The sequence below is a fragment of the Doryrhamphus excisus genome, linkage group LG1, assembly GCF_037039965.1.
Source record: "Doryrhamphus excisus strain RoL-2023G ecotype Guam linkage group LG1, RoL_Dexc_Guam_v1.1, whole genome shotgun sequence".
Classification (NCBI taxonomy): Eukaryota; Metazoa; Chordata; class Actinopteri; order Syngnathiformes; family Syngnathidae; genus Doryrhamphus; species Doryrhamphus excisus.
In genome coordinates, this window is record NC_136357.1 from 3,606,823 (window position 1) to 3,621,395 (window position 14,573).

The following is a 14,573-nucleotide window of genomic DNA, read 5'->3' on the forward strand; positions in this document are numbered from 1 at the left end:
AACACCACGTAGAAGAACGCAGTCTGACAACTTTCCGATTGAGCGGGTACAAGATACCTCAATCGGATTGGGGAAAGAAATATTCCACCCCTGTGAATCCGATTATATATATTCATTCGGATTGGCACTTTTTTTTCCGGAATGAGGTGTATACCATTTGAGGAAATAACCTGATTGGAATTGGAATATTTAGGTCCATGTAAACGTGGCTACTGACTTAAAGTTCCTAGCACTAATGTAAGTTAGGCTTATTTAGTGACTGAGTGTCTAAAGTGTTGGTATCGTGGCAATCTTACAGTGGTATTATGTATTGGAGTTCCCCTCATTGTATACAAATGTACACCACAACGGTCTGTAGTTTGAAACCCTTATATGGCACATATTTATTAGCATTATTGTACTGTTTTTTGATACTGGATGTCATGGTGTCTGGTGTGTTTATGACTCGTTTAAAGGGCCATACAGGCCAACTCTTCGAACACCATCTTCTACTATTTCGGATCAACATTTGCAATAAAATTGCTCAGAGTCAGTATAAAGAAAAAAAAAGCATTTTATTGCATGGATTGCTGTTGGTGTGCACTTTTGTGTTAACCTGGTCCGAACGTAAATGTTATACTGTAAAAGATTGATTGACTTGGATTAGAAAGGGCTAAGCTTTGAGTTTGTTTGGTGTATTTCTTCTTATTGTTGTCAATCAGCTCTCTTTTAGATTAGCTCCATTGTGTTTGTTTTTCCGCTGTGTGATGCCGACATGTAGCTTTCCTCCGAGCCTACTGTCAGACAGTGGTAAAAAGACACTGATAATTGCTTCAGCTTTAACCATAAGTTTTGCTTAGCTTTGACATATTTTTGAAAACGTAATTGTATTGGGAATTCTATTTGGGGCAAATCGAAGTTTTTTTTTTTTTTCACACAATGTGAATTAGAGTGTTGTCTTTTTTTCTCTCGTTATTTGGCCAAATGCATACTGCCTCATGATATCCACTTCGTGCTGGCAGTTTTTCACTAAGAATGCACGTAATTGGGATTCACTTGTTCCGCTTATAACGCTCTGTGAAAAAACATCAAAAAAACCTCCAAGAAAGGTTCATTTTGTTGCTGTGACCTGAATATAAACTGAGCAAGAGCGGCATTGTTATTGTAGGAGCTAATACAGACCTGGCCTGTCTCCATTGACTATGAATATAGCTGTGATATCAAGCAGTGTGTGCTTCATATATCAGAATCAATATCATGGTGACCTATTCAACAAGGTCTGGGGTGTTTTTGCTTTATTTTCGGTAGGCGGAAAAAGTTTGTACCACTGCAGGGTTTTTGTTTGTGCTAACAATTCATTGTAGGCTCTTGGAGCATTGGCCTCTTCATAAGATACACAATGCCTTTGCATCAGTGGTAACACTATGGCCTCTAATTTTGCGGCGCAGCGCAAGGTGGACTGCGCCGAGATAGCCGTGGCGGCGCAGCACAGGAGGTGTCCACATTTTCAGCTTGCCGCAGTGACAATTTCGTGACAAAACAGCACGACAAAGATCCGCTGAAAGCTCGCCATCTCAGACCTGGTCTATTCTTGGCGCAGGTGAAGCGCAGCCTGCATAGTGGTAAATTGGCTGACAGGCGCACAGTGTAGACATGAGACCAAACCTCACAGGCAGATTTTCACGCACATTTTCAGCTTGCCGCAGTGACAATTTCGTGACAAAACAGCGTGTCAAAGGTCCGCTGAAAGTTCGCCATCTCAGACCTGATCTATTCTTGGCGCAGGTGAAGCGCAGCCTGCACAGTGTAGACACAACACCAAACCTCACAGGCAGATCTTCACGCACATTTTCAGCTTGCTGCAGTGACAATTTCGTTACAAAACAGCGCGACAAAGATCCGCTGAAAGCTCGCCACCTCAGACCTGGTCTATTCTTGGCGCAGGTGAAGCGCAGCCTGCATAGTGGTAAATTGGCTGACAGGCGCACAGTGTAGACACGAGACCAAACCTCACAGGCAGATTTTCACACACATTTTCAGCTTGCCGCAGTGACAATTTCGTGACAAAACAGCGTGTCAAAGGTCCGCTGAAAGTTCGCCATCTCAGACCTGATCTATTCTTGGCGCAGGTGAAGCGCAGCCTGCACAGTGGTAAATTGGCTGACAGGCGCACAGTGTAGACACGACACCAAACCTCACAGGCAGATTTTCACGCACATTTTCAGCTTGCCGCAGTGACAATTTCGTGACAAAACAGCGTGTCAAAGGTCCGCTGAAAGTTCGCCATCTCAGACCTGATCTATTCTTGGCGCAGGTGAAGCGCAGCCTGCACAGTGTAGACACAACACCAAACCTCACAGGCAGATCTTCACGCACATTTTCAGCTTGCTGCAGTGACAATTTCATTACAAAACAGCGCGACAAAGATCCGCTGAAAGCTCGCCACCTCAGACCTGGTCTATTCTTGGCGCAGGTGAAGCGCAGCCTGCATAGTGGTAAACTGGCTGACAGGCACACAGTGTAGACACGAGACCAAACCTCACAGGCAGATTTTCACACACATTTTATTGTCATTGTGGAAAAAACTATGACAGTAACCACTATTTAAAGTAAGCCTAAGCAACCTAAACTAAACAATTGAGTCTGGTATACTCCTCCTGTTTCAATTGCTTTGCAAATTTATTCTTAAAACCACCAAACACAACATGGTTGGGACAACAGATGAAGAAGAAAGAGAGAGAAAAGACATGGTCAGGTCACATCATTGATTGTAATTGGGCTGTGTCTTTAATTGCAACAAAAGTGAGAGTAGTACTATTTGCAACTGAAGATAGTAACAAGTTAACAAATTGTTAAAATAAAATAAAAAGATGTTGACATCTCTGTGCCCCAATTTGTCTGTTCTGGTTATATTTTGAATACTATTATTTTATATCAAATTTACTTTTACTTTACAATGTTAAAGTGTGTGAAGAAGGTTACAAAGTGTTTTTACACCCAGAAATTACATTCCAGAATTTGTATTCCAATGTGTGTGTAAAGGTCATGCCCTAAGAACAGCATTGGATTGCTTGCACAGTACGTGCTGTGTGGATTCAGTGAGGCCAGAACTGTGTAAATACAATGAAATTAAAACGTTCATTGGTTACTAGAACAAGGTTGATGGCCTCATTCTGTTAAAGTAGGCAATGTTTCCTTTGAGGTTTATCGCCACTGGAAGTTGCATCAAATATATTTTTATTCAAACCGCACACTCGACAAGACAACATTACCATGAAACACGGAGCTCTGGAGTCATTACACAGTGGCATGAAATAAATCGATAGAGAAGGCTTTTGAAGAAAACTGTCTATGACTTTCAGAACATTTAAAGAACATTTACACAGACATCGCATTCTATATAACAGGGGTCTCAAACTCAATTTACTTGGGGGCCACTGGACCTAGGGTCTGGGTGAGACTGGGCCACATCAGGTTTTCCCCCCCCAAAAAAACGCATTTATTAAAAACACAAAAATATACAAACTTTTTCAGTGCTTTGGTTCCGATTTTCTACAATAAAAGCTCTGATAAAACATTCCACTGTTCTCAAATATCTTAATTTTTATTTTTCTGCACAAAATAAGATGAAAAATAAATAAACAAATCAAGAATAAAGAAACTCAATCAGTAATAAATAAATATAATAATAATAATAATAAAAGGGCAAATAATAAAAACTTAAGAAACCACATATAGTTGGTGGGTAGACAAATTATTTTTTTCAGATTAAAATGAACAAAGCATTATTAGAGCCCTGTAGACATGACAAAACACGACTATAGTCACATTTATACTCTTTTTTTATTTACAACATATTGCGCAACTGCAGGGTCTTGAGACACATGCTAACTCGCAAACTAGAGAGCAAGCGACCTAAACAGTAGCCTTCAAGTCATTTCCTTTAAACTTAAATAGCCAAAAACTTACCACTTCCACACGGATAGGGAGGATAACTATTAACAGTTATTTAACCTTTAACATGAACATTAATCAAACGTAATATTTTTTTCATTAAACTTTCATATCAAGGCGGGGGCCTCAAACTAGTGTCCTGCGGGCCACATTTGGCCCGCGGGCTGCGTGTTTAAGACCCCTGCTATATAGGCTTTTAAAATAATAGCAAAATTGTGTGCTTATATAACAAAAACTTGATTAAAATGCCACCCAGTCTACCAACGGACACCTATCCCATAGTCTTCAGGACTTCAAAGGCCCCTGTTCTGTAAAACTGCATGGAGCCCACTTTCCTGACACACCCCAGAAGAGTAATTAATAGGACTTCACCACCATGCCTGTCTGTGTATCTTTACATATTACCTTTGGGACACAGCTGGAATTGTGTATTTGCATATTTACAATCAGTTGAATATTGCAGTAACATCCCAAATTAAAAACGAATAACGTCTCAATGACAATTGTGTGTGTGTGTGTGTGTGTTATGCCTCAGGTTCTATGGGCTGAGCAGCAAGTGGTAAAAAGGAGGAAAAAGAGGGACGTCTTTGAAGACCCAACAGACCCGGATTTCTCCAAGCAATGGTACCTGGTATGTGTATTGATCAAGTACTTTTACTTTCTATTTTATACTGATTCATAGTTTGGTGAACGTTTTTTATCCATTTGTCCATGATGGCTGTACTCCGACTAATCTATTTAATCAGTTTATCAACAATTTTAATCTGAAAGAATACTGTTCAGATGGACCACTACACATAAACAGCAATGTGTGTTTTTTTTCCAAGGTTTATTTTTGTTGTCATTATTATTATTATTTTTTTGACACTTCAGTTTGCCCCCGTCTCTTCTTTCTGCTCGCACACTTTTTCTACTGCACATGATAAATAACATGGTTACGGGCTAATTCAGAGCAGCCATGAATAGGAGATGAAACAACACGTCTACAACTCTGCTTTGACTTGACGCTAAATTGAGCAAGTAGAGGGTAGTGCAATTACATCTGTGTGCTAATGCTTTCTCTTGGCTGTATTTTCTATTGTGGTTTAATAGATGTTTGGCTGGAGCCCACATTTCTCATCTTAATCTTTGTCCATCTATTTCTATTCCTTGAAGAACCCCCTTGATATGTTTCTGTTCATGACTGTTAATTATAAATACCACACTTTCACCAGGTGATAATACCATTTTATATGTAATATAGTAGGACACTTAACCATTTTAGTTCATACATAGGAGCTGACATACAAGTAATAATAAGGACAATGACATAAAATGGGGAATTTTCATGTTTACAAGCCACCTATGATCTTTTTTTTAATTCTATAAAGTAAACCCTCTATAAGAGTCATCACGAAATGGCCGAGCTCATTCTGGATATGAACCCACTGATGCCCCTTTACGGACCCCGCGACCAATTAAAGTGAATGTGAAATGTAATGACATATAACTATCCCGGTGGACCGATCGCAGCGGCCGTTTACGAGCAGAATTATTTCAGTTATTACGGTTACATGATGACGTCACTCAAAATGAGCCAATGAAATCATGTGTTCACTGCTGAGATGTGGGAGAACCATGGCTTTGTGACGTTGCTTGACAAAAAACATCAGTGGACTGGAAGTATACACCCAAGTCTGATAATAACGACACTTAGAGGCCAGTATGATAAATCGACAACAAAATCATTTTTACATTATTTTCTATGGGAACATCTGCTTTGGTTAGAGTCCGTTTTGGTTTGAGTCACACTTTCTGGAATGGATTAATGACGATAACCAAGGCACCACTGAACCATCTTTATAACTAGTCTTATGTCTCCTCCAGTCCACTCCAACTCATCAGGACTTGAATACCAAAGTAGCCTGGGCTCAGGGTTACACTGGAAAAGGTATTGTGGTGACTATCCTGGATGATGGCATCGAAAAAGACCACCCGGATCTCATCAACAATTATGTAAGTTTTTAAAAAGTTAAATAGGAGCATCATTAAGAAACTTTTCACTAATAATATTAACATCATGAGTGTTCTAAACCTTTGCTTTTTGTTTCTTAGGACCCCGAGGCCAGTTATGATGTTAATGACGGAGATGCTGACCCTCAACCGAGATACACCCAACGTAATGAGAACAGGTATTACTCACTTAACACAACATTTTGTAAATGAATCGGTTTTAAGTGCTGGGTGTTTGATTACATTCATGAGTCTTGATGCACTGATCAGAGTGCACCATGCTTATAAAGTATTCCGTCCATCGGTTTTGGTTAACATTATTCCTAACTTTGCGTTGTTTGCACTGGTTGACCAACACTGAAAGTTAAGGAAAATTTAAAAATGTGTCGCTTCTACATCATCCTCAAGGTCCAGCCCATACAGCCTTATAGCCATTTTGGCACAGATTTGTTATGCACACCGGTCGTTTTCACTTGCCCTACAACATGTTTGCTGCACTTCAATTAAATAAGCATAAAGCCCCATAAAGGCACCTTACTCCAAACAGCCTGGAGTAAATGAGAAGCAGCAAGGCTCTTCATAAATGCACAGCAAGAATTGTCGTCTTGTCTCTTCTCTTAAAAGACTGCCACTTTTGTTATTGTCCGTATTTTTCCTAATGTCAGTTTCAGGGAGCAAATCTACATGGTGCGGGTGGGGAGTAAAGAGTATCAATCTTTGCACAATTGCAGACACTGTGAGATAAAAAATGTAATTGTCTCTGCTCAGCACTTCTTGTTGCAGTTTTAGTCTGTGAGGCAATTGTGTGGTACATGTTGCATTGTTGCGTTTGGCCTTTTGAAATATGATAAGTGCTTTTTATTATTATTTTTTTTTTTGGGTCATAAAAGCGTCTGCAATTTTTATCAGAAGTCTTGTTTCTTGTCGATGCCCTGAGGTTGAGTAGTCAGGCAGAGAGAAGTCATGCAGAGAAAACCCATCCTATTGTGTCAGTATAGAGTACATAGAGCTCACATTGTCCCACTAACAGAACAAAGTACACCCGGAGGGGATTACTCACTGTCTCTGATTTAGCTTCCCGAAGGAGTCTAATATTCACCTTGAAAAGCCACGCAAGACACTATTTTAAATCACAGAGGGCTGAAATTTTAATTTGCATACAGTCTATTAGACCAGTCTGTTTTGTTATGTTGGGAGTTATGTAGTAGTTTTGTGTGGGTGTTTGAGAGACCTGTGGACAAAGTATCAAGTGGTTTAAATTGATACTGAAGGCATTTGAGAAATAGCAACAACTCTTATAATCAGATTCAAATAAATCATTCATTCATTCATTTTCTACTGCTTATCCTCATGACGGGTGCTGGAGCCTATTAAATTAAATTAAATTAAATTAAATTAAATTAAATTAAATTAAATTAAATTAAATTAAATTAAATTAAATTAAATTAAATTAAATTAAATTAAATTAAATTAAATTAAATTATTCATTCATTCATTTTCTATCGCTTTTTCCTCACGAGGGTCGCGGGGGTTGCTGGAGCCTATCCCAGCTGTCTTGGGGGCGAGAGGCGGGGTACACCCAGGACTGGTCGCCAGCCAATCACAGGGCACATACAGACAAACAACCATTCACACTCACATTCATACCTATGGACAATTTGGAGTCGCCAATTAACCTAGCATGTTTTTGGAATGTGGGAGGAAACCGGAGTACCCGGAGAAAACCCACGCATGCACGGGGAGAACATGCAAACTCCACACAGAGATGGCCGAGAGTGGAATTGAACTCGGGTATCCTAGCTGTGAGGCCTGTGTGCTAACCACTTAAAAAATGAAGTGAGGCGCGTGACATTTTCGTTTTTGGGTCAGTTTTTTCCATTGCAACTAGCGCACTGATTGTAGTTGAAACTAGCATGTCAAGTTTAGCTGTGTACTGCTGAGTCATTGTTTATGCTATACTGTGTTCCCTCGCTATATCACAGTTTACCTTTCGCGGATTCGCTTTTTTGCTTTTTTCACTGTATGGACGTATCATTGTGTTCTTCGTCCTTGTGGTGTATTAGAGCAATCTATAGGTGTTCTGTTCTATCTGTCTATGATTGTATTTACTACTGTTACTACGACTGGAAGATCTTGGTTGAAATCTCTGCTTGGGCATTTTCTGTGTCGAGTTTGCATGTTTGTGTGTGGATTTTCTCTGAGTACTCCGAAATCGGAGAATCATGCATGGTAGGTTAATTAGATACTCTAAATTGAGATTTACGCCTTAAGTTGAAACCTGCTTCTTGACAGTTTGACAAATGTTTACCCTGATTTCTATGCGGAAAAAGTAGGAAACCTGCAAGAAGACAATATACAGTTTATTGATTATTGTTTACAAAACTACAAAGCCTGAATCGTGGAATCCCGCCACACTAATCATGTTTGCTGCACCAGTAGTGGCTTATTTATTTTCAGACAACCAGGCAGACTTGGGGAGATAAAGCTGCTTGGTTAAGCCATGATTCCTTTTTTATTCCTAATTTATTTACCAGAGCAATGGTGATGAAAGCCATTAATTTGTAAGTGTTTTTGGTGGACTACATTGGTTAAAACTAGCAGACAAACAACATTATTCAAATTAGATACAATTGAAGCATGCATATCATTTGTGAGGGAATTATATGCATTTTTAAAAGATTAGTTTGTTTTCTTACACTATACAAAATCTGATATGCAAGCATCTCCATTCTTTTCATATTTATGCTCTAAGCACAACTGTCAGACATCAGTCACTTTAAGTACAGGCGCCATCTAAATGGTTTGTTTTGTCTCCTATCCCAGTGCTGCTTATGACTTAGTGATAAACCATTTTGTTCCAAGAATATATCATTTGTCATTGTTTTATCACAGACATCTGTTTCACTTATGTCCATATTCTGAAAGCAAACCTGAGGTTCTTTGGTCCTCAACTGAATACTTTTGACTATTAGTCTGTGTTGTGGCTGATGGTAAGCAGGTGACTTGCTAGTTTTTCTGCTTGCAGCGGTCCTTGAATATACAATAAAATGATGACAGGGTTAGTAAGTAAAGAATAGTACCATCGGCCCTCGTTTATTGCGATTAATTGGTTGCGGACTCGACAGCAATAACATTTCTGAGAAGTATGGTTCAATATCGATCAATGGAATATCATCATAGAACTTACAGAACTTTTAGAACTTTTATAATCATCACAACTTTTAGGAATGTGCTTTTTTGCCATTATTAGAGCCTTGTAGACATGAAATAACACCCCTATAGTCATCTTTACACTCCTATCATTCTTAGTTTGCACCACAGTGCGATTTCGGAGGCTGCAGAATCACTGCAGACACACAAGAGACAGCCACAGCTTTTAAGTATAGCATGCTAGCAAGCTAACTAGTTAGCCTCCATTGTGTTTATTCTAAACTCAAAAAAGGGTTTGAAATCAAGCTGGAAAGAAGGACAAAGTAACAAACCAAAAATGTTCCACTTCCACACAGAATGGGAGGAGAACTTTTTTTCTTTGTTTTCTTTTTCTTAATGCAATTAATGCTTTATTATTTTCCTCAAACTTAAAAAATAAAGCTTTGAAATTTGAAACAAATTAGATTGTTTCTTAACCGTAGGGGAGACAGCAACTTTGTGGTTGGCCACACATATTGGAGCTCCAATATAATCTTTTGAACAGACCCGCAGCTAAGCCGAAAACAGCCTAAACCATTGGGCTGCACAGTTGAATAGACACTATTCAGGCCTCGTAGAAAAAGATAGAAATCAGGAGCAATGCCAAGAGACAGATCCCTACAATGAAGCCAAGCATGGCTAAGCTACCAGCCACACTCGGTCATGCTTTCATGCTTCCTACTTGCACGCTATGAAAACCAAAACAAACGAGGGGATGCGTGTGGTTGTGCTCATCCACCCATCTTTGAATGTGTATTTACTTACATGTAAATCAGGGGTCTCAAACACGCGGCTCGTGGGCCAAATGTGGCCCGCAGGACACTAGTTTGAGGCCCCCGCCTTGATATGAAAGTTTAATGTTAGTGTGGCCCGCGCAAGTTTGATATGGATTTTTTCTGCTACCCAGAAAAAATTATTACGTTTGATTAATGTTCATGTTAAAGGTTAAATAACTGTTAATAGTTATCCTCCCTATCCGTGTGGAAGTGGTAAGTTTTTGGCTATTTAAGTTTAAAGGAAATAACTTGAAGGCTACTGTTTAGGTCGCTAGCTCTCCAGTTTAGCATGTGTCTCAAGACCCTGCAGTTGCGCAATATGTTGTAAATAAAAAGAGTATAAATGTGACTATAGTCGGGTTTTGTCATGTCTACAGGGCTCTAATAATGCTTTGTTCATTTTCATCTGAAAAAAAAAATTGTCGACCACCAACTACGTATATGTGGTTTCTTAAGTTTTTATTATTTGCCGTTTTATTATTATTATTATTATATTTATTTATTTATGACTGATTGATTGATTATCTTTATTCTTGATTTTTTAAATTTATTTTTCATCTTATTTTGTGTAGAAAAATAAAAAGATATTTGAGAACAGTGGAATGTTTTATCAGAGCTTTTCTTGTAGAAAATTGGAACCAAAGCGAAGTTTTTTAAATTTTCGTGTTTTTAATAAATGCATTTTTTTTTTTTGGAAAACCCAGTCTCACCCAGACCCGAGCTCCAGTGGCCCCCAAGTAAATTGAGTTTGAGACCCCTGATGTAAATTCTGCATTTGGAGTATCACTCACTGAAAGACTTTCTATATAGTAATAGTAGTAGGGAAAATGTACATTACAACTCCTTTGAACAAAAAAAAAAATATATTTTCTATGTTGGGTTTCATGTGCAAACCATTAAAATTTGTAGTTGTTAAAACTGCGAAATAAATGTTGGGGGGGGCTGAAAATAATTGAGTTATATTCCATTATTTAATTGTTCCTGTTTAAATCCTTCATAGCTTTATGTCGGAAAAGCAATACTCAAATACTGTAGGGTCCTGTCGAACTTTTTGTGTCTCTAGATTATTCCTATACGGTATCCTTAATGGCGACTATAAGCACCACATTTTATCATTTTAGGCCCCATTGGGTTTTTCTTTCTTTACTGTGTGATTAAGGTTGCTTGAAGTCAACAAATATAGCGTGACAATAGCTTCAGTAAGTGTTTTTCAGATACACATTAAGCAAGATTCACCTCAAAGCATCTGCTGCATACCTCCCCTGCTCTCCACCACGGTGATGAAAGAATGCTAACTGCCGCGTTTTAATAAGCTGTATCCATCCAGCTAGATGCAGCGACATACACAAATGTGGACGCAGAAAATAGTTCAATAACAGCCGACAACACAGTGGTGCGGATCACAAAAAGGTTGCATTAGTCAAGGTGACAAAATAAATAAATGGATAAAATCACTAAAAGTGAAAACCACCAACAGAACAAAGAGGAAGAACTCATACAAGTAATGGTTTAATTCATCTTGAACATGCACACAAATTAAATTACACTGGATCACATAACAAAATTCACATTTCCACATGTCCAAAAAGGAACAGGAAGAAAGCTTATTTAATTTTACATCAGCTGCAAAGCATTTGTTCCGTATTCCAAACCAAACCTAGTCTTGCCTATGGTCAGTACCATGGACAGCGATAAGGCAATAAGCTGTAGACTTGAGTACAAGTATCAGTGAAAATCAGCAAATAACAATTCTGCATCTATTGCTGGCAGACGGCATATGACGGGTGGATGATATGGAAAACGGGTGAGTCCTGTGGTATCAGAATAAAGTTATCATAAGCATACTAAGGAGTCATTTAAAATGAAAGTCAATTGATATTAAAAAATGTCCTGTTCAACTGTAGAGTTCAGTGTTTCCGTATTGGACTGTCACTCAAAGTATTATATTTCTGTGATCAATTCATCAGTCCTGTTATCTGCCACTGGCTGGTCTAGGAGAAAAGTGTGACTAACATTGACTTGAGCCCGTCTATCTTCTGGAGCTTGCTGGGCTTGGGGCGACTTGAAAGGCATCAAACACAGAAGCTAAACAAGCCTACCCCCAGCGGAGAATTGATTCTCCACATAGGATTTGCCCCAAAAATAACACATATAAACAAAAAATGGGTCCCCCGTGGAATACCTGATAATAGTCAGCCCTATACAATATGCTTCCCTAGGCGAGATCTTATATGGCACCCTCACATTGACAATTTAACAAAATACATTGAATGGCATTGTTTTTACTTTGTTGTCAATTTGCAAAATAACACTGATATCTTCCTATAGTGCCTTTATATCCTTGTGCATGCGCTATTTTCTTCCTTAAGGTTTATGACCTCTTCATAGATCTTCGAGAAGCTCTTTTTTAAGCTGTCGCTCACATCGGCAATTTAATAAAATACATTGAATGGCATTGTTTTTACTTTGTTGTCAATTCGCAAAATAACCTTGATATCTTCCTATAGTGCCTTTATATCCTTGTGCATGCGCTATTTTCTTCCTTAAGGTTTATGACCTCTTCATAGATCTTCGAGAAGCTCTTTTTAAGCTGTCGCTCACATCGGCAATTTAATAAAATACATTGAATGGCATTGTTTTTACTTTGTTGTCAATTTGCAAAATAACACTGATATCTTCCTATAGTGCCTTTATATCCTTGTGCATGCGCTATTTTCTTCCTTAAGGTTTATGACCTCTTCATAGATCTTCGAGAAGCTCTTTTTAAGCTGTCGCTCACATCGGCAATTTAATAAAATACATTGAATGGCATTGTTTTTACTTTGTTGTCAATTCGCAAAATAACCTTGATATCTTCCTATAGTGCCTTTATATCCTTGTGCATGCGCTATTTTCTTCCTTAAGGTTTATGACCTCTTCATAGATCTTCGAGAAGCTCTTTTTAAGCTGTCGCTCACATCGGCAATTTAACAAAATACATTGAATGGCATTGTTTTTACTTTGTTGTCAATTCGCAAAATAACACTGATATCTTCCTATAGTGCCTTCATATCCTTGTGCATGCTCTATTTTCTGCCTTAAGATTTATGACCTCTTCATAGATCTTCGAGAAGCTCTTTTTAAGCTGTCGCTCACATCGGCAATTTAACAAAATACATTGAATGGCATTGTTTTTACTTTGTTGTCAATTTGCAAAATAACACTGATATCTTCCTGTAGTGCCTTCATATCCTTGTGCATGCTCTATTTTCTGCCTTAAGGTTTATGACCTCTTCATAGATCTTCGAGAAGCTCTTTTTAAGCTGTCGCTCACATTGGCAATTTAACAAAATACATTGAATGGCATTGTTTTTACTTTGTTGTCAATTTGCAAAATAACACTGATATGTTCCTATAGTGCCTTCATATTCTTGTGCATGCTCTATTTTATGCCTTAAGGTTTATGACCTCTTCATAGATCTTCGAGAAGCTCTTTTTAAGCTGTCGCTCACATCGGCAATTTAACAAAATACATTGAATGGCATTGTTTTTACTTTGTTGTCAATTCGCAAAATAACACTGATATCTTCCTATAGTGCCTTCATATCCTTGTGCATGCTCTATTTTCTGCCTTAAGGTTTATGACCTCTTCATAGATCTTCGAGAAGCTCTTTTTGAAGCTTTTGTTTTGTGTTTTCAGGCTTCTTAAGTCTTGTCGTTTTTGTGCTGTAGTTTCCTGCTGTCGCTCTTTTATGTCCTCCTTCAGGACACACAATAACACCCCAACTTCCTGTATCTCTGCATTTAAATGCGAAGCCATTTTTTTTTTCCATTCTTCGAGGCGCCATATCATGTCAAATCGTCATCATTCAACTCCCAGGATAGCACAGTTTCTGATTGTGGACCTGAAATTACATTCAAGGCGCCGTATAATATCAAATTGTCATCATTCAACATGTTGGATGAGCTGTTGATCACCTGGGAAGAGAGCGAGAGATACAACAAAACAAGACAACAGCTCGAGTGCTGTAATAATTCCGATTGAATTGATTCGTGTACATGAGTTAAGCTAATTCTCTAATGCTTAATGGGCTGATACGGTGTTTGACGCTAAAATAGCATAATTGTCTCACATTGCTCATGGAAAAAAAATGCCTTCTTGTATAATGAGTCCCAATTTAATCCTCAATTATGTATATCATTCATGAGGGGGCCGTCAAGTCACCGTTAACTGCTACAAACCAGTTAGCAGTAAAACCTCTGGACAGCAGTAGCAGCATTTAATTGCACAAGTGATGTATTACATCCTGCCATATGTTGCGCCATGACGCTGGTGTGTAAGCAAGGCATATCAGTCTCACCGTGACAAATAAGCTCCGTCACCATCGGATTGCGAGTTTAATGATCACTTCTGAGTTCCTATCTGGTGGCAGGCTGATGTGTAATAAATGTGATGAATGATTTATCAGGAAGCAACATTGTTTTTCCGTCTAATCTTTTTGTTTTGTTATTTGACATTGTAAATCCTTTACGTGTTGGAAATGTTGAAAACGGGAGAATTGGCAAGTGGGTGATGCATCATAACGCCACGGAGCTTAATCAGGAGCCCAGCTGGAGGCGTGGCTGTGCTTTGACCCTGTGAAGTGACTTTGTCCTCTTACTCGTCATCTGGCAAAAAATAGTTTTGTTGTTTTTTTTACGTGA

At 38.6% G+C, this 14,573-nt stretch overlaps 1 protein-coding gene across 2 annotated transcripts in view; it reads left to right on the forward strand.

Moving 5' to 3' along the window:
- furinb (furin (paired basic amino acid cleaving enzyme) b) overlaps positions 1–14,573 on the forward strand; it is an 88,051-nt gene that overhangs the window by 35,953 nt on the left and 37,525 nt on the right. For both annotated transcript variants that reach the window (XM_058074693.2, XM_058074692.2), the window contains 3 exons: positions 4,469–4,564; positions 5,800–5,928; positions 6,028–6,104. In XM_058074693.2, the coding sequence (XP_057930676.2) occupies positions 4,469–4,564; positions 5,800–5,928; positions 6,028–6,104 (302 nt within the window). The remainder of the gene's footprint in view (positions 1–4,468; positions 4,565–5,799; positions 5,929–6,027; positions 6,105–14,573) is intronic.